The sequence below is a fragment of the Mercenaria mercenaria genome, chromosome 8 (genome assembly GCF_021730395.1).
Source record: "Mercenaria mercenaria strain notata chromosome 8, MADL_Memer_1, whole genome shotgun sequence".
NCBI lineage: Eukaryota > Metazoa > Mollusca > Bivalvia > Venerida > Veneridae > Mercenaria > Mercenaria mercenaria.
In genome coordinates, this window is record NC_069368.1 from 40098963 (window position 1) to 40126377 (window position 27415).

At 36.4% G+C, this 27415-nt stretch overlaps 1 protein-coding gene across 1 annotated transcript in view; it reads left to right on the top strand.

Annotated features, from left to right (window-relative positions):
• The window catches only part of LOC123566551 (GRAM domain-containing protein 2B-like), a 66640-nt gene that overhangs the window by 21769 nt on the left and 17456 nt on the right, over window positions 1-27415 (top strand). The window contains exons 5-8 of the mRNA XM_053549117.1: window positions 7876-7923; window positions 9801-10197; window positions 23257-23314; window positions 23690-23731. Of these exons, the coding sequence (XP_053405092.1) occupies window positions 7876-7923; window positions 9801-10197; window positions 23257-23314; window positions 23690-23731 (545 nt within the window). The remainder of the gene's footprint in view (window positions 1-7875; window positions 7924-9800; window positions 10198-23256; window positions 23315-23689; window positions 23732-27415) is intronic.

The following is a 27415-nucleotide window of genomic DNA, read 5'->3' on the forward strand; positions in this document are numbered from 1 at the left end:
GGTGCGTGACAAATTCGTCAACGTGTGAATCACTCAGGTAAATTGGTAATTTAAATATGGTAAGTATGCACAGGTGACGTATTGTTACACTTTTATCGATCTGCACGAGAATTTAAGACCTTTTGTTGTACGTTTTTTGCAGAATGAATGTCGGGTAACATCCCCCACCCACCCGCGTTGAAAGCGAAAAAAAAACCTTGACGATTATCGGTAATTATTCTGTTGATAAACAATGTAATTGGCCTTGTTTTCATCATCAATTAACACCCCTTCAAAGAGCTAAAAGAAGTTAGTTGGTATCATGACATTAGAAGTGGAGATCAAAGCTGTATAGTTTCCCCGAGATTTTCGTGGCATTACGTCATGTTTTCGCGCCATGTTGCACATCACTGTTTGATCGTACCGCCTCGGTTCTTAAGTGCTGAGAAGTAGATCTAGTGTTGTAACAATCAATAAAAAAGCTTCTTTTTAATTTGTTAAAGCGAATGTGCAATATCCCGTATAAACTGACAGGTAAACGTGTCAAACTATAATAGCGGATTTCTTACCCCTGTGACCTATTTGCCCTCAAGGAAATTACAAAATGGTTTGAGAAGAATATCTTATTATAAAGTGTCGTGTCAAAAAATACATGTATATGTACAAAGATTCATTCAAAACTTATTAAAAATACGCAACAACATTATTGTTTTTGTTTTTTAACCGCATTTTCTATGTAGGTCACGAGGTCGCGTAACAGAAATCTGTGCAAAAATCGTTTTACTTCATATTTTTAAATTGCTGCTGCCTTTTCATTATTTAAGATTTTTCTATTCTGTTTTTTGTACTTTCTGGTCAAAAGTCTTAATTTTATGCCCATAGTTTGTATCATCTATTTACTTTTAGAAAGTAATAAGTATTTAGGATTGCGCTGTTTGAAATTTTGCAAGTAATTTTATGAAAATTCGACCGTTTTTATAGAATTTTGCCAACATTTCTGTTAAAACCTTTTTTAAATCGTTATAGAATTCAAACTATATTACTTCTCAATCGGTGTTGAAAATCTGAAGCGATAAAATAAAAAAATGAATGCGTGACGCGCGTTTTTTGTATACGTGTCGATGAACAAAAGTAACGGTGTTGTAAGTTAGGCATTACGATAGGTCGCACGTGCTCGTGGAATGGAAAATTACCGGCATGGCGTTTTGATATCTGTACGATTCGCGGGTAAATTCCAGTCAGTGGTAAATAAAAAATATTGTCGTTTACAGCTTTATTTGTTTAAAACATACACAGGTATGATTAATCACTCCATTTTCTAATTAATGTTGCCGTATTGATTCAAAGTAATAACCATTGCTCCTAGAGCAGCCGAAGCATACCGAAACAGATGCCATATACGTATATTCGGATAAACGAATAGCCTGGTTATTTGCATATTTTGCTTTGACAAATTGGGTATGCAAATAAGCGGACTCCACTGTATTGAATTCCGGAAAGGGACTGCATGAAGGGGCTACACTTCTGGACAGTTCAGTGCCTTTAAAAACTCACCATTTTTAGCTCATCTGATTTTTTGAAAAAAAAATGATGAGTTATTGTCATCACTTGAGCGGTTGTCGGCGTCGGCGTCGGCGTTGCCTGGTTAAGTTTTATGTTTAGGTCAGCTTTTCTCCTAAACTATCAAAGCTATTGCTTTGAAACTTGGAATAATTGTTCACCATCATAAACTGACCCTGTATAGCAAGAAACATAACTCCATCTTGCTTTTTGCAAGATTTATGGCCCCTTTTGTACTTAGAAAATATCAAATTTCTTGGTTAAGTTTTATGTTTAGGTCAACTTTTCTCCTAAACTATCAAAGCTATTGCTTTGAAACTTGGAATACTTGTTTACCATCATAAGCAGACCCTGTACATCAAGAAACATAACTCCATCTTGCTTTTTGCAAGAATTATTGCCCCTTTTGAACTTAGAAAATCAGTTTTCTTGGTTAAGTTTTATGTTTAGGTCAGCTTTTATCCTAAACTATCAAAGCCATTGCTTTAAAACTTGCAACACTTGTTCACCATCATAAGCTGACCCTTTACAGCAAGAAACATAACTCCATCCTGATTTTTGCAAGATTTATGGCCCCTTTTGGACTTAGAAATTATCAGATTTCTTGGTTAAGTTTTATGTTTAGGTGAACTTTTTCTCTTAAACTATCAAAGCTATTGCTTTGAAACTTGCAACACTTGTTCACCATCATAAGCTGACCCTGTACAGCAAGCAACATAACTCAATCCTGCTTTTTGCAATAATTATTGCCCCTTTTGGACTTAGAAAATCATTTTCTTGGTTGAGTATTATGTTTAAGTATACTTTTCTCATAAACTATCAAAGCTATTGCTTTAAAACTTGCAACAGTTTTTCACCATCATAAGTGGACACTGTACATCAAGAAACATAACTCTATCCTGCTTTTTGCAAGAATGATGGCCCTTTTTGGACTTAGAAAATCATGGGTAGGACAATAGTTCTATTATACAAAAAAGATCAGATGAGCGTCAGCACCCGCAAGGCGGTGCTCTTGTTTAAAAGCTGTTACATGTCTTTGTTTTGATGCATTTGCAACATCGTGCGAGTGTTTAAACTTTACATAACTAGGTAAAACATCGTTTTTGGCAATTGTTTACATTTCTTTCTTTACAAATGGCATTCTTATTTAAAGGGGGACAACTCATTTAGAAATTTTTTAGGTATCCAACTCTGTGGGACAGAACAGTAAAACATGTATTGGACAGATAAGCTGTGTGTCAAGATGCTGTTCTTTTACTAAAAAAAATCTGTTGTTTTGTGATATACTGCTAAACCATAATAATATCAATTTTATCGAAAAAAATGTGTTTATTCCAATTGTAAAAATTAGTTTACACCAATTTATTTTAGCATGATTGTAATGCAAGTTGTCAGTTTATTTGAATCACTGTTGAATCCTCTTCCTGTAAAAAACTGTACTACTGTCATATGAGGTGTGGTGGTTTAGCAGTTAACTACTAGATCACCCCTCTTGTTTTATCTATTTGGTAAAAATAGGGTCTAAAATTACAATTCAGCAATAAGAAATTGTTCAGAAATTGCATATAAGTGTTGCTTTTATGCTTATTAAGATGTCCTGAAAGTTTTGCAACAATCTGCTCACAAATAAACTCAAAATTGAATTTTTAAAAAAGTTTGGGTGTCAAAAATGTCTAAATTTGCCTTTGAAAATAACCCATCAAAACATTTTTGTATGATAAACTCAGTACAAATCAGTATATTTGAAACTGTAAAAAGTTCCAATTAATATAGACTGATGTAAAATATTGTTAAAATTGTCTTGATTATAGAGAGAAAAACCTTACGGAAAATACGGAACAGGAATAAGTCCTATAACCAGTCTCCTTTAAAAGGGGGATATATTGTTTTTAAGACTAAAGGAAGTTAAGTTTTGTGAGCTCATACTTGGACTATACCTTAGGCCAAGGAAAATAAATGTTTAGATTCTCATCCTAATTTTGGGAAAAAGTGGGGCGGGTGGGCACTTTTTATTTTGGAAATACCGGGGACTTGAAGTCAATCTGACAAATCAGAGTTAAAGTATCACTGTATTGCTAATTCTAGTGTTTGTTGCTGTGTCTTTGAATTGCATGTACGTCTATAGATAAAACTCTTTTTGATGATATATATATACAGTCGAATACCGTTACCTCGATATTCAAGGGACTGTAAAAATTGCATCGACGTATCCGAAGTTCGACGTAACGATATCGACTATAAGGGACTACTTTGTACTTGTGTTGGACATCTATATTGTCATTATATCTAATGCCTTTTTCCAGAGGGCTTGAAAGAGGAAAAATAATATTAAACGTAAATATGATTTAAACAAAACATGTTAATTAAATACATACATATAACGTTTTTCAATTTTTGAAAATATACATTTAAACTTTAGCATTTTGATTCCTTGCCTAAACAAGTCTGAATGCAGCGGTAATTTTCCTAGTTGAGTAGTCATTTTGACTGTGCTTCGATAACGAAGATTTGCCAGTTAAATACGCATATTGTTACTCAATCCTAAATGGTAGATTTTTAGCCCACCATCATCAGATGGTGGGCTATTTAAATCACTCTGCGTCTGTGGTCCGGCGTCCTTCCGTCCGTCCGTCCGTCCGTCCTTCCAATACCAATTTCTCGTTATCGCATCTCCTCAGAAACTACCAGGGGGATTTTGACCAAACTTTGTCAGAATGATGTATTGGTACCCTAGTTGTGTCCCCCTGAAAATCAGACTGGTTCAACAAATTTTTAGTAAGTTATGGCCCTTTGTTTATTTCTATAATTTACATAGATTTATATAGGGAAAAACTTTGAAAATCTTCTTGCCCAAAACCACAGAGCCTAGGGCTTTGATATTTGGTATGAAGCATCATCTAGTGGTCCTCTACCAAGATGATTGAAATTATTTCCCTGGGGTCTAATATGGCCCCGCCCAGGGGGTCACATGGTTTATATAGACTTATATAGGGAAAAACTTTGAAAAACCTCTTGTCCAAAACCACAGGGCCTAGGGCTTTGATATTTTGTATGTGACATCATCTAGTGGTCTTCTACTAAGATTGTTCAAATTATCCCCCTAGGGTCAAATATGGCCCCGCCCCGGGGGTCACATGGTTTACATAGACTTATATAGGGAAAAACTTTGAAAATCTTCTTGTCCAAACCACAAAGCATAGGGCTTTGATATTGTAATGTAACATCGCCTGGTGGTTCTCTACCAAGTTTGTTAAAATTATCCCCCTAGGGTCAAATATGGCCCCGCCCTGGGGTCACATGGTTCATATAGACTTGTATAGGGAAAAGCTTTTAAAAACTTCTTGTCAATAACCTACAACATTCAAATTTGGACCACATGTATGGTTTTGAGTGGCAAGATGAACCTTGACATGAGTTGACCCTGATTTTGACCTAGTGACCTACTTTCACATTTCTGTAGCTACAACCTTCAAATTTGGACCACATGCATAGTTTTGTGCACTGAAATAAACTTTGACCTTGACATTGACCTAGTGACCTACTTTCACATTTTGAAGGTACAGCTTCAAATTTGGACCACATGCATAGTTTTGTGGTTCCGACATGAAATTGACCCTTGATTTGACCCAGTGACCTACTTTCACATTTCTCAAGCTACAAGCCTTCAAATTTGGACCACTGCATGGTTTTATGACCGAAACAAACTTTACCTTACATTGACCTAGTGACCTACTTTCACATTTTTGAAGGTACAGGCTTCAAATTTGGACCACATGCATAGTTTGTATTCCAAAATAAATTTGACCTTGATTTGACCTAGTGTCCTACTTTCACATTTCTCAAGCTACAGCCTTCAAATTTGGACCACTTGCCTAGTTTTGTGTACCGAAATAACTTTACCTTAATTGACCTAGTGACCTACTTTCACATTTCTGTAGCTACAGGCTTCAAATTTGGGACCACATGCATGGTTTGTTTCCGAAACAAACTTTGACCTTTAATTGACCTAGTGTCCTACTTTCACATTTCTCAAGCTACAGCCTTCAAATTTGGACCACTTGCGTAGTTTTGTGCACCAAAATGAATGTTGACCTTAAGATTGACCTAGTGACCTACTTTCACATTTCTGTAGCTACAGGCTTCAAATTTAGACCACATGCATGGTTTTGTGTACCGAAACAAACTTTGACCTTTACATTGACCTAGTGACCTACTTTCACATTTTTGAAGGTACATGCTTCAATTTTGGACTACATGCATAGATTTGTTTCTGAAGTGAAATTTGACCTTGATTTTGACTTAGTGACCTACTTTCACATTTCTCAAGCTACAGCCTTCAAATTTGGACCACTTGCATAGTTTTGTGTACCGAATTAAACTTTGACCTTAAGATTGATCTAGTGACCTACTTTCACATTTCTCAAGCTACAGCTTTCGAATTTGGACCACATGCACAGTGTTGTGTACAGAAATGAAATTTGACCTTGAGCTAGTCAGTAAGTCTTGAAATTTGGAACACTCAAAAATGGCACATTGGTGGGCGCCAAGATCACTCTGTGATCTCTTGTTACTCCGTCAAACAGAAAATATTTCATCCAAATTAATTGTTACACTGGAAAACAGCTTTCCTGCTTGCATGGTGTTTTATAAAACTAATTATTGGGATTTAAATGCAAACTTCCTGACATTTAAATTGGATTAAAGATTAAATAACAAACAAAACAAACACACAAACTAACTTGAACATAATTAATACATTGCCGGACAACAATAGGTTGATTTTTACACCTTACAAATAACATGGATATTTTTTGACAAACTGTGATATCGACGAAACCAGGTGTAAAAACAGTACAGTTAAGTTGACCGGACTGAAAAATCTCATCGAGCTAAACGAAATATCGAGCTAATCATATTGAGGTAATGATAAATAATTACATAAAGTTAAATAGGGAAAAATCGGGACCGACTCAAACACATCGTGCTAACCGGAGTATCAAGCTAACCGATATCGAGGTAACGATATTCAGCTGTATATATATATGGGTGCCCGCCCGCTTAGCTCAGTAGGTAGAGCGTTGGTCTACGGATCGCGGGGTCGTGAGTTCGATCCCCGGGCGGGGCGTATGTTCTCCGTGACGATTTGATAAACGACATTGTGTCTGAAATCATTCGTCCTCCACCTCTGATTCATGTGGGGAAGTTGGCAGTTACTTGCGGAGAACAGGTTTGTACTGGTACAGAATCCAGGAACACTGGTTAGGTTAACTGCCCGCCGTTTCATGACTGAAATACTGTTGAAAAACGGCGTTAAACCCAAAACAAACAAACAAAAATATATATATATGAAAAAAAATAAAAACCTGTAATAAACTTTTATCTTATAATGTGATAGTAAATCTTGTTTTTCTGATGGCAGATTGTATCCTGTAAGAAAAAATCTATGCGACAAATAATTATTTGTCTGGTCAGTGTATTTGCAAATTCAAAATATTTAGTTCTGTCAAAGTATAACCAATGTCTGTAAAGAAAACAATCAATCTCTCATTCCTGCTGCTGAGCACGTGCTAAAAGGTATGCCTGTGGAACCGATAATGATGCCATCGGTCTTTGACCTTAAACATACAATATGTGGAGTCAAGAAGTTTGACACTTGAAAAAAACTTCTGATGTATCTTAATTAAAAGCACTTGCAAACGTAACATAATTATTTAAGTCCTATTTCCAAGTCTCTGAAACAAATAACGCGGTAGTGTTGCCTTCTTTGCACATGAAAATGGCTTGTTGGGCTTCCCAACTGAGGCAAATGTCTGTGTTAAAACACAGTAACTGTTGAAATATTGAAATCCAGACAACAGATATTTAATTCTAATCAATAAAAATCACTAACAATCAAATAAAGATAAGAAAATAAGTTGGCTTTACCTTTTTCTCAAAGTTTTTGAAATGGAAAGTACCGGTAGGTTGTCAAAACATCTGCTCACGGTGTCTAAATGCCTTTTTTCATGAATGTTTCTCTTAATTTATTTTAATAAGAGGTATAATGTCATGGTAAACTTTAATATCAGATACTGTCAAATGCTGTTAAACTGTCTTTGCACCATCACAATATGTCAGACATATTCTTTAAACTGGAGAATTGGGCAATGTTTATGAAGTGTATCAGTATCCGGACATAAAATTTTGGATATCCAAATTTTGACCAATAAAAAATTTTGGGGCAGGGAGTTTCAGATAGGGGCGGGTGGGGATGAGAATCTAAAATCTAATTTTGTATTGCCTTACTGTAGAAATGTTAAGTAGGTAGTTTCCTATATTGGTAAACTTTACTTGCAGACTTCAGAGGGCATGGATGCTGCATGTGAAACGTTGAAGCCTAACAGGGTCAGTAACTGTATTGTATTGACTGGTCCAATATAATGCTGGTATTACATATTATGTATATTTCCCATGGGCCGTTGCTATATTTGTAGCTGTAAATATTTACTTTTAATTGATTTAATTACAATCGTGTTTGAATTGAGTGCGTATACATCAGCAGTTCAGATGCTCACAGTTTTTGGGCACCGCCTCGGTAGCCTAGTGGTAGAGCGTCAGCTTCGAGTGCGGGAGGTCGTGGGTTTGATCCCCGGCCGGGTCATACCAAAGACGTAAAAAATGGTACTAGCAGCTTCCTCGCTTGGTGCTCAGCATTAAGGGTGTAGTGCTAGGACTGGTCAGCCTGGTGTCAGTATAATGTGACTGGTTGGGGTATCATGCCATGTGTCTACAACGTGATATTCATGTGAGGCAGCACTATAAAGTTGGGCATTGTCGTCACTGCTACAAGTAGACACCGTCGTTTATATGACTGAAAAATTGTTGAAAAAGACGTTAAACCCAAATTAGTTAGATTACAGTATCTTTATGACTACATTATGGTTATATTAATTACTTTTAAGCATAACTGTTTGAAGAATTGGTTGAGCTGTTGCACTCACCCTTTCATAAGGTCTGCATCCTGATTGATTAAGTTTTTATGCCCCCGAAGGTCCATAACTCTGCCTCTGAAGGGATTTTGAAATTACTTGGCATAAATGTTCCCCATAATGAGACAACGGGTCATGCGCAAGACCCAGACCCCTAGCTCCAAGGTCAAGGTCACACTTAGAAGTCAAAGGTGTTTCTTGTCTGGTCCATAATTCTGCCATTTATCAAGGGATTTGAAAATAATTTGACACAAATGTTAACCATATTGAGGTGTGTCACGCTTATGACCTGGGTCTCTAGGGTCAAGGTCACGAAATGATGTGTGATTTTTTTTTGCGCAGACAGCTGTAGCATTCTTTTGCACGCTTCGGGGGCATTTGTCACCAATAGTGACAGCTCTTGTTTAATGTAAGCTGGTATCTCAGTAACTTCACATACTTGTTCACTTTGCTGATCTGCTAGGCAGTGCATAGATTCCATAACTGTACTTTTTTAGGCCTTAATGATTTAAAATCTGGAGTCTGCAAAAAGTCATAAGCATCCGGCAAATTTGTTTGGTCAGTAATGATGCTATATATGATAAAAAAACATCAATAGACAGCCCAGGACCCAAAAATAAAACCAGCACCCATTTACTATATGTAAGTTAATTAAAGGTGAACAAGTCAGCAGTGCTGCATTTCACACTGAGCCTCTGTCATTTTTCAACCAAAAAAGATGTCGCCAAATATCGACATGCCATACACCCTACACATGTATCTTTCAGTAGATGATTTAGTAACATGTCATTGTTCATTTCTGAGAAATAAATTTTTAAACATTGACAAAATTTGACAATAGCGTTACTGTTAAATGATCATGGCGATTTGAATGTCACGACTAAACAGCCATTCGAAAGCTTCTACAAGTAAAATTCAGCCGCATGCGTGACTGACTACAAAACCAGGTGTTGCGAGTTCAACGTTCCCCTCCAACTAAAATTACTAACATAGGTATAAGAGTTTTGTGTATTGGTGCTTTACACGCTCATATGGGTTACCAGTCTGCTAGAAAATACTTTGTAGTTATAAAAAATAACTAGAAATCATTAGTCAGATTATTATTATAATATAGATTTACTGTTAGTTAGATTTTCTTTAAATACATGAATCTTTTTCATTTGTAGTTTGATTTTCATATTTATTTCATCAGTTGTAATGTTTTAGCAAACACTTTCTGATAAGATACATGTATGGTGTTTGTCAGATGTTACATATTATCTGTTAACTATGCCATTCAATACTTTTTTCCAGAGTTCTTCATCCTTTACACAAGAAGGTTTACTTGGAAAGCGGGATAACTCATTTACTAATAATGCAGCGACCAATGGTAATGTTGGGGAGAATCTTTCTAATCAATCACATTCAAATTCTAAATCTGACTCGAGTGATAACTCTGATAGCAGTATATGTATTGAGAGTGGTTCAGTAGATGTTAGTGACATTAATGAGGCAAGCTTAAATGATCTCAGTGTAAAAACAGACAGTAATTCAAGTCCTGTACGGCAAGTGTCACGGCGCAGTAATAAAAGAGTGCAGAAGATGACAAATCAAGATAAAAAGGTTATCGGTGTCAGGAAGAAAGCTCTTGAAGGAAAGACTGTTACATCTGAAGGAAAAAGACTTCAGTTTCCATACTCTGTGATGCACTGTAAGTGGATTTAATTTAGTTAGTCCTAATACATATAAGTTCCCAGGGCTCAAGCTAGGTCCAATTTTTTAGGACAAATCACTTCTTCCTCAAGCTGATTTAGGGAGTAGTGGGCAGACTTTAGGGAGAAGTGGGAAGACTTCTTTGATTTTTGTGCCCCCACTATTGAGTGGAAGGGGCATATAGATTTGGTCATGTCTGTGGCCGTGCGTTCGTCCCTGTGTGCATTTGTCAGTGTGCGTCGGTCCAAAAAAAAGTCTGTGACGCGCCTAGCTCAAAAAATATTTGATATAAAGTAATGAAACTTTGCATGAGTCTTTATCATGATATGAACTTGCGCACCTCCTATTTTTCATCTGGTTACCACCCCCTATTTCCAGAGTTGTGGCCCCTGAAATAGTAAAAGATGCATATTTTCACCTTGTGATGCACCTAGCTCAAAAGTGTTTGATATAAACTGATGAAACTTTGTATGAGTCTTAATCATGATATGAACTTGCACATCTCCTATTTTTCATCTGGCTGCTCTCCCTATTTCCAGAGTTATGGCCCCTGAAATAGTCAAAAAATGCACATTTTCACCTTTTGACGCGTCTAACTCAAAAGTGTTTCGTATAAAAGGATGATACCTTGCATGAGTCTTTATCATGATATGAACTTGTGCACCTCCTATTTTTCGTCTGGCTATGCCCCCTATTTCCAGAGTTATGGCCCATGAAATAGTCAAAAATGCATATTTTCACCTTTTGACAATGCCTAGCTCAAAAAGTATTTCATATAAATTGATGAAACCTTGCATGAGTCTTTATCATGATATAAACTTGCGCACCTTTTTTGTCTGACTCCACCCCCTATTTCCAACATTATGGCCCCTGAAATAGTCACATTTCCACCTAATAATTTGCCTAGCTCAAAAAGAAATTGATATAAATTCATGAAACCTTGTTTGAGTCTTTATCATGATATGACCTTGCACACTTGACATTCTTTTTGAGAATTTTAGTGCTTATTACAGAGTAACGGCCCTTGAAATAGCCAAAATAGTGGATTTTTTGTTTATAATGCTCATAGCTCAAAAAGTATATGCCGCCTAGAATAATGAATCCTTTTTATAAAATGTTAGTTTAGGCTATGTTACCCCCTTAAGACTGCAAACATTTGAATTATTGCCCCTTATTTGTGACGAATGTACCTGTGGGGGGCACACCCTGTGTCCTACAGACACATTCTAGTTTTTAGCTCACCTGTCACATAGTGACAAGGTGAGCTTTTGTGATCACCCTTCGTCCATCGTCTGTGCGTTCGTCCGTGCGTTCGTCAACAATTTCTTGTCTGCATGATAGAGGTTTCATTTATGATTTTATTTTAACCAAACTTACACGCAACTTGTATCACAATAAGATCTTGGTTCCTTTTTTGAACTGGCCAGATCCCATTATGGGTTCCAGAGTTATGGCCCTTTATTTTGACCTTGTCTGCACAATAGCAGCTTCATTTATGATTTGATTTTTACCAAACTTGCACACAACTTGTATCACCATAAGATCTTGGTTCCTTTCTTGAACTGGCCAGATCCCATTATGGAATCCAGAGTTATAGCCCTTTATTTTGACCTTGTCTGCACAATAGCAGCTTCATTTATGATTTTGTTTTAACCAAACTTGCACACAACTTGTATCACCATAAGATCTTGGTTGCTTTCTTGAACTGGCCAGATTCCTTTATGGGTTCCAGAGTGATGGCCCCTGAAAGGGCCAGAATTAGCTATTTTGACCTTGTCTGCACAATAGCAGCTTCATTTATGATTTGAATTTAATCAATCTTGCACAAAACTTGTGTCACCATAAGATCTCAGTTCCTTTCTTGAACCAGCCAGATCCCATTATGGGTTCTAGAGTTATGGCCCCTGAAAGGGCCAAAATTAGCTATTTTGACCTTGTCTGCACAATAGCAGCTTCATTTATGATTTGATTTTAACCAAACTTGCACACAACTTGTATCACTACAAGATCTTGATTCCTTTCTTGAACTGGCCAGATTCAATCATGGGTTCCAGAGTTATGGCCCCTTAAAGGTCCAAAATTTGCTATTTTGGCTTTTGCAGCCATATAGAGACTTCATTTATGGTTTGACTTGATACAAACTTCCAGAGTTATTTTATATCTGATTACCTCCCCTGATGGTAATCAAAATGGATTTATATCAGTAAGTACTTACCGGATATAGGACTTATTTGAAATTTCATTATTGTAATTAGTTGGACTGAGACAATCAGGGTAGATAACTGGACAGATTTTATGTCAAATTACCTCCCTTTATTTAAAATTAAAATGGATATGTTTCCTTAACTAATGAAGATACTGATCTGAAATTTCATTTATGTCAACAGATGGACTAGGACAATCAGTGAAGATACATATTGACTGAATTTATGACAAATTACCTCCCTTTATTTTTTATGCCCCCCCCCAAAGGGAGGCATATAGTTTTTGAACTGTCGGTCTGTCCGCAATTTTCGTGTCCAGTCCATATCTTTGTCATCGATGGATGGATTTTCAAATAACTTGGCATGAATGTGTACCACAGTAAGACGAGGTGTCGCGCGCAAGACCCAGGTCCGTAGCTCAAAGGTCAAGGTCACGCTTAGACGTTAAAGGTCATTTTTCATGATAGTTGGGCGTGTCCGGTCCATATCTTTGTCATCGATGGATGGATTTTCAAGTAACTTGGCATGAATGTGTACCACAGTAAGATGACTTGTTGCGCGCAAGACCCAGGTCCATAGCTCAAAGTTCAAGGTCACACTTCATGATAGTGCATTCGTGTCCGGTCCAAATCTTTGTCATCCATGGATGGATTTTCAAATAACTTGGCATGAATGTGTACCACAGTAAGACGACGTGTCGCGCGCAAGACCCAGGTCCGTAGCTCAAAGGTCAAGGTCACACTTAGACGTTAAAGGTCATATTTCATGATAGTGCATTGATGGGCGTGTCCGGTCCATATCTTTGTCATTCATGCATGGATTTTAAAATTATTGGGCATGAATGTGTACCACAGAAAGATGACATGTCGTGCGCAAGACCCAGGTCCATAGGTCAAAGGTCCTAAACTCTAACATCGGCCATAACTATTCATTCAAAGTGCCATTGGGGGCATGTGTCATCCTATGGAGACAGCTCTTGTTATCTAAATGAATACACCTTAGCAGCTTCTAATGGGATTGGTTTGAAACATTATTTATGTCTTCCATGGTAAGAAATAGTCATATTTGATAACTCTTGATTGAACATTTATCGATATGAATACTTTACTAATATATTGTTGTATAGGCTTGTACTCTGTATCTTCTACATGCATATACCAATGCCTGATTACCTCCCCTGATTTTAATAAAAATGGATTTATCTCGGAAAAATATTTATAGAACTCATTTGAAATTTCATTATTGTCTTTAGTTGGACTGAGGCAATCAGGGTAGATAGCTATGGACTGATATGTCAAATTACCTCCCTTTGTTTCAAATTAAAATGGGTGTATGTCAGTAACCAATGAAAATACTGATTTGAAATGTCATTTGTGCCATCAGATGGACTCGAACAATCAGGGTAGATAACTTTTCACTGAATTTATGACAAATTACCTCCCTTTATTGTATGTAAACGAATATATCGGCAGCATCTAATGAGATTGGTTTTAAATGTTATTTAAGTCTTCCAGGGTAAGGAATAGTCATGTTAGTACAAAAATGCAGCATTTGAGCCTAGGACCCTCAAATTTGGTATGGAAATTGGCCCTAACTAGGTCAAAAGGGTCTGTTACAAGAAAATGTTTATCCTGATGATATTTAATGTGTATGCCTATGTGCTCTATGTCAAAACTTGATCATATCATTTTGAGCAATGGTACTCAGGTGAGCGATACAGGGCCATCATGGCCCTCTTGTTATAAGTTCCGATCAGCTGCAGAACATTAATCCAAACTGCATTCACGTGACAGAGCAGCACTTTCAATTAACCCCAGAGCGTCTATCACTTTCAGTTAACCCCCGAATTTCTATCACTGGCCGATAATTACATCAGCCAGTGTGTTTGCATCACAAGGTGTGAAAAATATATTAGATGACATTTAATCGACTTACTGTAAAAACTTGAATATATTACGCAGTTTTTTTAGCTCACCTGAGCACAAAGTGCTCAAAGGGGAGCTTTTGTGATCGCCATGTGTCCGTCGTCCATCGTCGTCTGTCCGTCGTCTGTCGTCAACAATTTGACTGTTAACACTCTAGAGGTCACAATTTTGGCCCAATCTGAATGAAACTTAGTCAGAATGTTACCCTCAATAAAATCTGGGACGAGTTCAATATTGAGTCATCTGGGGTCAAAAACTAGTTCACCAGGTCAGATCAAAGGAAAAGCTTGTTAACACTCTAGAGGTCACAATTTTGGCCCAATCTTAATGAAACTTGGTCAGAATGTTACTCTCAATAAAATCTTGGACGAGTTTGATATTGGGTCATCTAGGATCAAAAACTAGGTCACCAGGTCAAATCAAAGGAAAAGCTTGTTAACACTCAAGAGGTCACAGTTTTGGCCCAATCTTAATGAACTTGGTCAGAATGTTACCCGCAATAAAATCTTGGACGAGTTCGATATTGGGTCATCTAGGGTCAGAAACCAGGTCACCAGGTTAAATCAAAGGAAAAACTTGTTAACTTTGTAGAGGCCACATTTATGACTATATCTTCATGAAAATTGGTCAGAATGTTAATCTTGATCTCAAGGTCCAGTTTTAATCTGGGTCATGTAGGATCAAAAACTAGGTCACCAGGTCAAATCAAAAGAAAGCTCGTTAACACTCTTAAAGGCCACATTTATGACCATATCTTAAAGAAACTTGATCAAAATGTTTATCTTGATGATCTATAGGTCAAGTTCAAATCTGAGTCAGGTGGGGTCAAAAACGAGGTCACTAGGTCAAATCAAAGGAAAGGCTTGTTAACACTCTAGAGGCCACATTTATGACTGTATCTTCATGAAACTTAGTCAGAATGTTGATTTTGATGATCTTTAGGTCAGGTTTGAATCTGGGTCATGTGGGGTCGAAAACTAGGTCATCGGGTCAGATCAAAGGAAAAGCTAGTTAACACTTTAGAGGTCACAATTTTGGCCCAATCTTAATGAAACTTGGTCAGAATGTTACCCTAAATGAAATCTTGGACGAGTTCGATATTGGGTCATCTGGGGTCAAAAACTAGGTCACCAGGTCAAATCAAAGGAAAAGCTTGTTAACACTGTAGAGGCCACATTTATGACTGTATCTACATGAATCTTGGTCAGAATGTTTATCTTGATGGTCTCAAGGTTCAGTTTGAACCTGGGTCATGTAGGACCAAAACCTAGGTCACAGGTCAAATCAAAGGAAAAGCTAGTTAACACTGTAGATGCCACATTTATGACAATATCTTAATGAAACTTGGTCAGAATGTTGGTCTTGTAATCTATAGGTCAAGTTCAAATCTGGGTCATATGGGGTCAAAAACTAGGTCACCTGATCAAATTAAAGGAAAAGCTAGTTTACACTTCAGAGACCACATTTATGACCATATCTGAATGAAACTTGGTCAGAATGTTAATCTTGATGATCTTTAGATCAATAGGTCAGGTGAGTGATACAGGGCCTTCATGGCCCTCTTGTTAATGATTTTTTAGCTCGACTATTCAAAGAATAGTCTAGCTATTCTACTCACCCTGGCGTCGGCGTCGGCGTCGGCGTCACACCTTGGTTAAGTTTTTGCATGCAAGTACATACAGCTATCATTTAAAGGCATATAGCTTTGAAACTTATTTATTCTTTTTCTAGGTCAATTACCAACCTCACTGGGTCAAGTTCCATAACTCTAACATGTATTTTGAACAAATTATGCCCCCTTTTGGACTTAGAAAATTCTGGTTAAAGTTTTACATGCAAGTTACTATCTCCAAAACTAATGTAGATATTGAATTGAAACTTCACATGTGTCTTCGGGGTTATAAAACTAGTTGATAGCAGCAAGTCCCATAACTCTGACCTTCATTTTGGCCAAATTATGCCCCCTTTTGGACTTACAAAATTCTGGTTAAAGTTTTGTGTGCAAGTACATATAGCTATTACCAAAAGGCATATAGATTTGAAAGTTATTTTTTCTTTTTCTAGATCAATTACCTACATCACTAGGTCAAGTCCAATAACTCTGACATGTATTTTTGGCCAAATTATGCCTCCTTTTGGACTTAGAAAATTCTGGTTAAAGTTTTGCGTGCAAGTACATACAGCTATTACTAAAAGGCATATGGATTTAAAACTTATTTTTTCTTTTTCTAGATCAATTACCTACCTCACTGGGTCAAGTCCCATAACTCTGACATGTATTTTGGGCAAATTATGCCCCCTTTTGGATTTAGAAAATTCTGGTTAAAGTTTTACATGCAAGTTACTATCTCCAAAACTAATGCTGATATTGAATTGAAACTTCACATGTGTCTTCAGGGTTATAAAACTAGTTGACAGAATCAAGTCCCATAACTCTGACATGTATTTTGGGCAAATAATGCCCCCTTTTGGACTTAGAAAATTCTGGTTAAAGTTTTACATGCAAGTTACTATCTCCAGAACTAATGCAGATATTGAATTGAAACTTCACATGTGTCTTCGGGGTTATAAAACTAGTTGACAGAATCAAGTCCCATAACTCTGACCTGTATTTTGGGCAAATAATGCCCCCTTTTGGACTTAGAAAATTCTGGTTAAAGTTTTACATGCAAGTTACTATCTCCAAAACAAATGCAGATATGGAATTGAAACTTAACATGTTTGTTCGGGGTTATAAAACTAGTTGATAGCATCAAGTCCCATAACTCTAATATGCATTTTGGTCAAATTATGTCCCCTTTCGAACTTAAAACTCTTTTGATATTTAACATTTTGGGTAATAATTTCCTGCTTCTGTGACAATATTTCGAATAGTCGAGCTTGGCTGTCTTACGGACAGCTCTTGTTTTTCATTTTCTCAAAGGGGTGCGTAATATACACCAAGGTAGAGCTTCAAACATTTTTTCCCAGCTTGAAAACCCGAAAATATCGGCAAAAATCGGACAATTTTGTCAACTGTCACGTGTTTACATTTTGGGCCGTGCTTTTTTAACCTCCTCTTGAAGAGCGTTTTATTGGATGGGTCTAAAAACACGTACGGAACCGAACTTCTGATGATATATGGTAAAGTTGGTTTTGTTTGTGAGTTTAAATTTTTGTATTTGTAAATTTAATTAACAAATATCGTACATATCCAGAGCACCGGATAATGTGTCAGTTTAATAAGAGGCAAAATACAAAATTTCGCGGTTCCGGGTTGTAGGTGTTTGATCATTAAAATCATTATCTTTCAAGGATGCTCAAATAAATTGCAATTAAAACAGACCGTTTGTTATTTCTTTATTTCCAGCCAATTATTACTGATCAGTACAGCCGCTCACAGTTTGATGTGCCCATAATTTTGAGATGTTTGTTCGCACGTCTGTTAAAGTGTACTAAGGTGTTGACAGCTTGAGAAAGTTCTCAAATACTTTAGAAAGAATTTGTCTCTCAGATATTGTCACTGTTGTCTGTAACTGATTATGCAGCAATTGCAATTTTCACGAGAAATCGTTTTTAGCTCATCTGATTTTTTGAAAAAAAATGATGAGTTATTGTCATCACTTGAGCGGTTGTCGGCGTCGGCGTCGGCGTCGGCGTTGCCTGGTTAAGTTTTATGTTTAGGTCAGCTTTTCTCCTAAACTATCAAACCTATTGCTTTGAAACTTGGAATACTTGTTCACCATCATAAGCTGACCCTGTATAGCAGGAAACATAACTCCATCTTGCTTTTTGCAAGATTTATGGCCCCTTTTGTACTTAGAAAATATCAGATTTCTTGGTTAAGTTTTATGTTTAGGTCAACTTTTCTCCTAAACTATCAAAGCTATTGCTTTGAAACTTGGAATACTTGTTCACCATCATAAGCTGACCCTGTACATCAAGAAACATAACTCCATCTTGCTTTTTGCAGGATTTATTGCCCCTTTTGGACTTAGAAAATCAGTTTTCTTGGTTAAGTTTTATGTTTAGGTCAGCTTTTATCCTAAACTATCAAAGCTATTGCTTTAAAACTTGCAACACTTGTTCACCATCATAAGTTGACCCTGTACAGCAAGAAACATAACTCCGTCCTGCTTTTGCAAAATTTATGGCCCCTTTTGGACTTAGAAAATATCAGATTTCTTGGTTAAGTTTTATGTTTAGGTCAACTTTTTCTCTTAAACTATCAAAGCTATTGCTTTGAAACTTGCAACACTTGTTCACCATCATAAGCTGACCCTGTACAGCAAGCAACATAACTCAATCCTGCTTTTTGCAATAATTATTGCCCCTTTTGGACTTAGAAAATCATTTTCTTGGTTGAGTATTATGTTTAAGTCAACTTTTCTCATAAACTATCAAAGCTATTGCTTTAAAACTTGCAACAGTTTTTCACCATCATAAGTGGACACTGTACATCAAGAAACATAACTCTATCCTGCTTTTTGCAAGAAGGATGGCCCTTTTTAGACTTAGAAAATCATGGGTAGGACAATATTTCTATTACACAAAAAAAAATCAGATGAGCGTCAGCACCCGCAAGGCGGTGCTCTTGTTACACATGCCGCTAATGGCCGATTTTGAGTTTGTAAACAAAGTTTTCTGACTGATTTTTCGGTGCGTAATATATTCCAATGTAGGCACTTTTCCCAAGATTTTGATACAAGATTGGGGGTGTGTAATATACATGCTAGCGTAATATATTCGAGTTTTTATGGTATGATTTACTTACGTCAGGCCATTATAATATTTTTCTAGATGTAAATGTTATTTTTAGCTCGACTATTCATAGAATAGTAAAGCTATTGGACTCACCCGTATGTCGGCGTCTGCGTCGGTGTTGCTGTCCGGATTTGGTTAAGGTTTTGTATGTAAGCTGGTATCTCAGTAACCACTTATGGGAATGGATTGAAACTTCACACACTTGTTCACTGTCATGATATAACATGCACTGTGAAAGTCCCATAACTCTACTTTGCAATTTACAAAATAATGCCCCTTTTTCAACTTAGAAGTTTTTGGTTAAATTCTTATATGTATGCTGGTATCTCAGTACCCACTAATGGGAATGGATTGAAACTTCACACACTTGTCCACTGTCGTGAGCTGATAAGCACTGTGCAGGTTTCATTTTATGCCCCTTTTTGACTTGTATTTTTTCAATTGATAAGGCTGTTGAACAGTCGCGCGTTGCTGTCCTCCGACAGCTCTTGTTGCTAATAAATTTCAATAATTATGTTGCAAGTAAGAACCTATCTTTTATAAAAAGCATCATTAACAAGAAACAACTATTCACGTGCACAAAGTCGTCTACTGCAATATTGCTGTCCGTTCTAAAGAAAAAAAAAAACGTATTGAACCACAAAAAAACGAAAAAAAAAGATATACAAAACTGAAAGAACCTCTTGTTTAACATCTGAGGATACTTTTGGTAAATTTGAAATGAGATCGATTGTGCATGCTTGCGAAAATAATTAAGTTGAGGACACGTTATTATAATTTTGGCGGGAAAGAAGCATGTGCGTTTCATGACTGATATTGTGTTTGCGGAAGGGCTACAGTACTCCAGTCTCTTTTCAGGTCAATATAAATCAAAAGAGTAATACAGCGGGAACTAATATTTCCTGTCCATATCTGGTCCTGAGAATAATAATATTGATTATAAGGGTAACCTGAATACACCACTCCCAGTTAAACTCGTAGGCACTGCCACCGAAATCGTTATGAATGCCGCCATTTTTATTCGATGTCGCCGCGTAAAATTCATCAATTTATCGGATGTTAATATGAAAATAGCTCAGAATCTCATGTTTCACGACCTGAAATGCAGACGGTAAACAAAAGTCCTGAACTCTGAGCACTAAAATTGAATTTATTGCTGATGCACTCTGTGTTAAATTTTGGCGGGAAAACAATACACGTGCGTTTCATGTCATAAGTTTCCTGTTAATTAAATGTGTGTATATTTTCCTCGTAACATATGCAAATAGATTTAAACATTTAGAATCTTATGTAAATTACTTTAAGTACAGTTTCAGAAATGTAGATTGTCTCAGCATACAGTATTTACGGAAGGAAATTTTTAGATTGACGTCCGGAGATTTGGAGTGTGACTTTTTTTGGTGAATCCTTTTAAACCACATTACTATGGATCCATAGCCTCATCAGATATCACTCTCTCTCTCCCCTAACATTAAGTTTGTCTGTTAAAAAACATGAACAAAATTAAATTATCCAAAACCCCCCCCCAAAAAAAAAACCCAACTAAACCCTATGGAAATGAAATACGTTTTACACCACCAAACATCCTACCTAGACTGAGGTCCACCTCTCCCACATAAAATGGTAACAACAATTTAGAATTTTAGTCATTGTTTTAGAAGAGCGGAAAGAAGCCTGATTTTATTATTTAAAATTTTCTATTCTTTGAATAGTCGAGCTATTCTACTCTGTAACCCTGGCATCGGCGTCACACCTTGGTTAAGGTTTTGCATGCAAGTACATATGGCTTTCATTTAAAGGCATATTGCTTTGAAACTTGTTTTTAGCTCGACTATTCAAAGAATAGTAGAGCTATTGGACTCACCCATGCGTCGGCGTCTGCGTCGGCGTCCCGATTTGGTTAAGGTTTTGTATGTAAGCTGATATCTCAGTAACCACTTGTGGGAATGGATTGAAACTTCACACACTTATTCACTGTGATAAACTGACCTACATTGCAAAGGTTCCATAACTCTATTTTGCTTTTTTACAAAATTATGCCCCTTTTTCGACTTGGAAATTGTTGGTTAAGGTTTTGTATGTAAGCTGGTATCTCAGTAACCACTTGTGGGAATGGATTGAAACTTCACACACTTATTCACTGTGATAAACTGACCTACATTGCAAAGGTTCCATAACTCTATTTTGCTTTTTTACAAAATTATGCCCCTTTTTGACTTGGAAATTGTTGGTTAAGGTTTTGTATGTAATCTGGTATCTCAGTAACCACTTGTGGGAATAGATTGAAACTTCACACACTTATTCACTGTGATAAACTGACCTACATTGCACAGGTTCCATAACTCTATCTTGCCTTTTTACAAAATTATGCCCCTTTTTCGACTTAGAAATTTTTGGTTAAGGTTTTGTATGTAAGCTGGTATCTCAGTACCCACTAATGGGAATGGATTGAAACTTCACACACTTGTTCACTGTCATGATCTGACATGCACTTTGTAGGTCCCATAACTCTACTTTGCATTTTTTTCAAAATTATGTCCCTTTTTCGACTTAGCAGTTTTTGGTTAAGTTTTTGTATGTAAGCTGGTATTTCAGTATCCACCTATGGGAAAGGATTGAACTTCACACACTTGTTCACTTTATGAGCTGATAAGCACTGTGAAGGTTCCATAACCCTTTTTCCCATTTTTACAAAATTATGCCCCTTTTTTGACTTCCGTATTAATTCAGTTGACAAGGCTGTTGAATAGTCGAGCGTTGCTGTTCTCCGACAGTTCTTGTTTCTTTTTCTAGGTCAATTACCAACCTCACTGGGTCAAGTCCCATAACTCTGACATATATTTTGAGCAAATTATTCCCCCTTTTGGACTTAGTAAATCCTTGTTAAAGTTTTACATGCAAGTTACTATCTCCAAAACTACTGCAGATATTGAATTTGAACTTCACATGATTTTGTCTTCCAAGTTATAAAACTAGTTGATAGTATCAAGTCCCATAACTCTGACCTGCATTTGGCCAAATTATACCTCCTTTTGGACTTAGAAAATCCTGGTTAAAGTTTTGCGTGCAAGTACATACAGCTATTACTAAAAGGCATATAGATTTAAAACTTTCTTTTTCTAGGTCAATTACCAACCTCACTGGGTCAAGTCCCATAACTATGACATGTATTTTGGCCAAATTATGCCCCCTTTTGGACTTAGAAAATCCTGGTTAAAGTTTTACATGCAAGTTACTATCTCCAAAACTAATACAGATATTGAATTGAAACTTCACATGTGCCTTCGGGGTTATAAAAATAGTTGATAGCATCAAGTCCCATAACTCTGACCTGCATTTGGCCAAATTATGCCCCCTTTTGGACTTAGAAAATCCTGGTTAAAGTTTTGCGTGCAAGTAAATACAGTTATTACTTATATATAGATATATACATATAGATTTGAAACTTATTTTTTCTTTTTCTAGATCAATTACCAACCTCAGTAGGTCAAGTTCCATAACTCTGACATGTATTTTGGGCAAATTTTGCCCCTTTTTGGACTTAGAAATTCTGGTTAAGGTTTTGCATGCAAGTTACTATCTGCAAAACAAAAGCAGATATTAAATTGAAACTTTACCTGTGCCTTCAGGGTTATAAAACTAGTTGATTGCATCAACCATAACTCTGACATGCATTTTGGTCAAATTATGTCCCCTTTTGAACTTAAAACTTCTGGTTAAAGTTTTGCATACAAGTTACTATCTCTAAAACTAATGCAGATACTGGATTGGAACTCTATAGATATTTTAACATTTAGGGTAATATTTTCCTGCTCCTGGGACAATATTTCGAATAGTCGAGCATTGGCTGTCTTACCAACAGCTCTTGTTTTGCAAATATTCGCAAAAGTATCAACAAATCAGATTTAAAATGATGTATCTTTTCATATTTTATTCATTTATCTTCATGAGAAATATAAATTAATTAGTTATAAGTAGCACTGGAATAAAAACAATAATTTGCCTACCCAACTTTACAGAGTAGGCTCGGGAGACAGCAAACAAAGACTTTTTTAAATGAGGCCTTGCATCATATTTTATTTGTACATAATGGACATTTTACTAATCTTATATCTTTCAAGGAAAGAATTTTATGTTACCCATTGTATTTAAGTGTTGTTAAGTGCACTTTATTATATATTCTAGGTATAGACAGACAAAAGACTATAATGGCCTTGCAGAACTCTGCATCTAAACTTCAAAAGTAAGTGTTTTGAATTGTGACAATAGTCAACTTAAAATGTCATCTTAAAAACTTAAGGCAACCATTGAAGTTTAAGCCATGTTGATATTGAAGAGTACAACTTACTTTTACTGTGACAACAAATATTGAAGTTTATTTAGTTTTGGGAATAAATTACTTGATTTTAATTTGGAAAATACAATTGATTTGGAGGTACAAATCTTATTTACAAAAAACAATAGTTCAGTAATTTCATAATTGCAAGAATTTTAGTGTATTTAATATCAGAAAATTACAAAAGTTTGGCCATGTAAAATATCTCATTTTACAGTAGACAGTCAAATTAGAAATTCCACATTAATTTTATGTCAGTAACCAGTCAGTTTTTCTTTTCAGAATTCCAAGAACCAATCTACTTCTGGCAATATGTACGTTGTTGTAAGTACTTTAATAAGAAATATTCTATTACTTTTGTGACAAATTATGAAAGTGTGAAAAAATTTTCTTTTAAGCCCTCTCAAACTTTGTGCAGTGTGTGCTACTACTAGTATAGATGGATTGGACCTAAATTAAGATATTGTTTGTTTCCTTTCTAGCGACTGACCCTAAAGAAGAAAAAATGCAGCAACCCAAAATATATAAATGCAAGATCCAGTAGTTTTTAGCTCAAAATTTCATTAAACAACATCTCCTCCAAAACCCACTGAATAGATTTTGATGAACGTGGCATGGATGTTCCTTGGGTGGTCCTCTACCAAAATTATTCAAACGGTTCCGCTTGGTTGCACATAGGGGCGACAGAGCTAACAAAAGTAAAATCTTCAAAAGACATCTCCTAAATGGATGGTCCAATTTTGAAGTAATTTCACACAAATGGTCCTTATATAACCTTCTACCAAGATTGTTCAAATTAAATAGATTCATCAAAAAACATGGCCGCCAGAGGGTGTGGTCACTTTCCCTATATCTAAATATTCTCGTGTGAAACTGCTGGCCCAATTTTAAAATAATTTCAAACAAATGATCCTTGTGTGACATTCTTCCAAGATTGTTCAGAATGCTAGTGCATGGAACTTTTCATCAATAAAAAACATAGAGGACATATACATTTTATGCATCCCAGAAGTTATGTCTTACATCAACATGGACAGATTAAACAAATAACTTCCTGAGGCAGACCAGAATAAATTTTAAAATTTTTAAGTAACCCTTGTTATATTTTTAACAAAAGAGGTATACATTATGTATTCGGGTTGTAAGCATACATGTATATACAATCATTATTATAGAGGGTTTAGAATGCCACCCTTGGGAAGACCGGGTGGAAGAAGTAGCAAAATGTTTTTGGGTATCATTGATTAAAAGTTTTTGTTTGTGAGTTAAAACATTTTAAGTGTAATGCCAACGCTAAGAAATCATAGTTTACCTCATTTTTGTGCCCCCCCCATGAGTGGTTGGGGCATATAGATTTGGTCTTACCCGTGCGTGCGTGCTTCCGTTTGAAGTTCGTGACGCGCCTAGGTCGAAAAGTATTTGATATAAATTGATGAAACCTTGCATGAGTCTTTTTCATGATATGAACTTGCGCACCTCCTATTTTTCGTCTGGCTTCGCCCCATTTTTTCAGAGTTATGGCCCCTGAAATAGTCAAAAATGCACATGTCCAAAATTTATACTTTTTCTCCATTTTTACCGGACCAATTTTTTTCATTTTTAGCTCATCTGATTTTTTGAAAAAAAATGATGAGTTATTGTCATCACTTGAGCGGTTGTCGGCGTCGGCGTCGGCGTCTGCGTCGGCGTTGCCTGGTTAAGTTTTATGTTTAGGTCAGCTTTTCTCCTAAACTATCAAAGCTATTGCTTTGAAACTTGGAATACTTGTTCACCATCATAAGCTGACCCTGTATAGCAAGAAACATAACTCCATCTTGCTTTTTGCAAGATTTATGGCCCCTTTTGTACTTAGAAAATATCAGATTTCTTGGTTAAGTTTTATGTTTAGGTCAACTTTTCTCCTAAACTATCAAAGCTATTGCTTTGAAACTTGGAATACTTGTTCACCATCATAAGCAGACCCTGTACATCAAGAAACATAACTCCATCTTGCTATTTGCAAGATTTATTGCCCCTTTTGGACTTAGAAAATCAGTTTTCTTGGTTAAGTTTTATGTTTAGGTCAGCTTTTATCCTAAACTATCAAAGCTATTGCTTTAAAACTTGCAACACTTGTTCACCATCATAAGTTGACCCTGTATAGCAAGAAACATAACTCCGTCCTGCTTTTTGCAAGATTTATGGCCCCTTTTGGACTTAGAAAATATCAGATTTCTTGGTTAAGTCTTATGTTTAGGTCAACTTTTTCTCTTAAACTATCAAAGCTATTGCTTTGAAACTTGCAACACTTGTTCACCATCATAAGCTGACCCTGTACAGCAAGCAACATAACTCCATCCTGCTTTTTGCAATAATTATTGCCCCTTTTGGACTTAGAAAATCATTTTCTTGGTTGAGTATTATGTTTAAGTCAACTTTTCTCATAAACTATTAAAGCTATTGCTTTAAAACTTGCAACAGTTTTTCACCATCATAAGTGGACACTGTACATCAAGAAACATAACTCTATCCTGCTTTTTGCAAGAATGATGGCCCTTTTTAGACTTAGAAAATCATGGGTAGGACAATATTTCTATTACACAAAAAAAATCAGATGAGCGTCAGCACCCGCAAGGCGGTGCTCTTGTTTCACTTCACGAATTGGTCCAAAAAGTAAAAAATATGTCCAAAACCGATAAACCGGCAAATTTCCAGAGCCCTGATAGGGTGATAGGGCTTATGGAGTTGATGACCTATTGTTTTTGGGATCATTTGATCAAAAGTCAAGATCACAGGGGCTTAAACATGGAAAACCATTTCTGATCAACCACTTGAGAACCACTGGACGCAGAATGTTGAAACTTCATAGAATGATTGGACATGCAGAGTAGGTGACCTCTGTTGATTTTGGGGTCACTTGATCAAAATGTTGATAAGGTCACAGGGATCAGAACAATGGAAAACCATTTCTGATCAATAACTTGAGAACCATTTGACCCAGAACCTTCAAACTTCAGAGGATGGTAGGACTTACAGAGTAGATAACCCCTATTGTTTTTGCGATTACTCAATCAAAGGTCAAGGTCACAGGGGCCAGAACATGAAAAATCATTTCAGAGGGGCCAGAACATGGAAAACCATTTCAAATCCATAACTTGAGAACCACTTGATCCAGAACGTTGAAACTTCATGGGATGATTGGACATGCCGAGTAGATGATTCCTTTTTATTGCATTTTAGTTACTAAGCCAACCATCAGTGTCTCTTTGACTTGCTCCACTCCTCTATTGACTTCTTGCCTATTACTGCTATGTTTTGGGGGAGACATGTGCTTTTCTACAAAAGCGTCTTCTAGTTTAAACATGTTGGTGCCATTTCCTTTAGTATGAATATCTTAACAGTGCCTGAACACAAGAATCTTTCTGTTAACCCCCAGACAATGTTACGAAACAGCAGTATTGTAGAGTGTTGAGAGATGCATGCAAGAATTTATCTCGGGTTTTTTAATACATGTACATTGAACTACAAAGGGGATCTACCTCAACAATTATAACTGAAAGGATTTGGTATAACCACATGGTTAAGCATGTAATGAGAATAAAAGTAGTTTTTAGCTCACCTGAACCAAAGTTTCAGGGTGAGCTATTAGTATAGGTGGATGGTCCGTCATCCTACATCTGTTGTCAACATTCTAACTGAAACATCTTCTCCTCTGAAACACAAAACTTTATCTGTAACATCCTGGCAAGGTCCTCTCTCAAGATTAATCACTTGGACCCTTTAGAGCTAAAAAGAAAAAAAAGCTTGAAACAACTTCATCTCATGAACCACTGGATGGATCTTCATCAACCTTTGTCTGTAGCATCATTGTAAGGTCCTGTTTCAAATTTGTTGAAATTTGGCCACTTGGCCCATTTTAGGGGCTGCTAGAGCTAATAATAGAAATACCTTTAAACAACTTCTTTTAATGAACCTCTTGCCAGATCTTCCATCAAATCTGGTCTGTAGCATCTTTATAAAGTCCTCTCT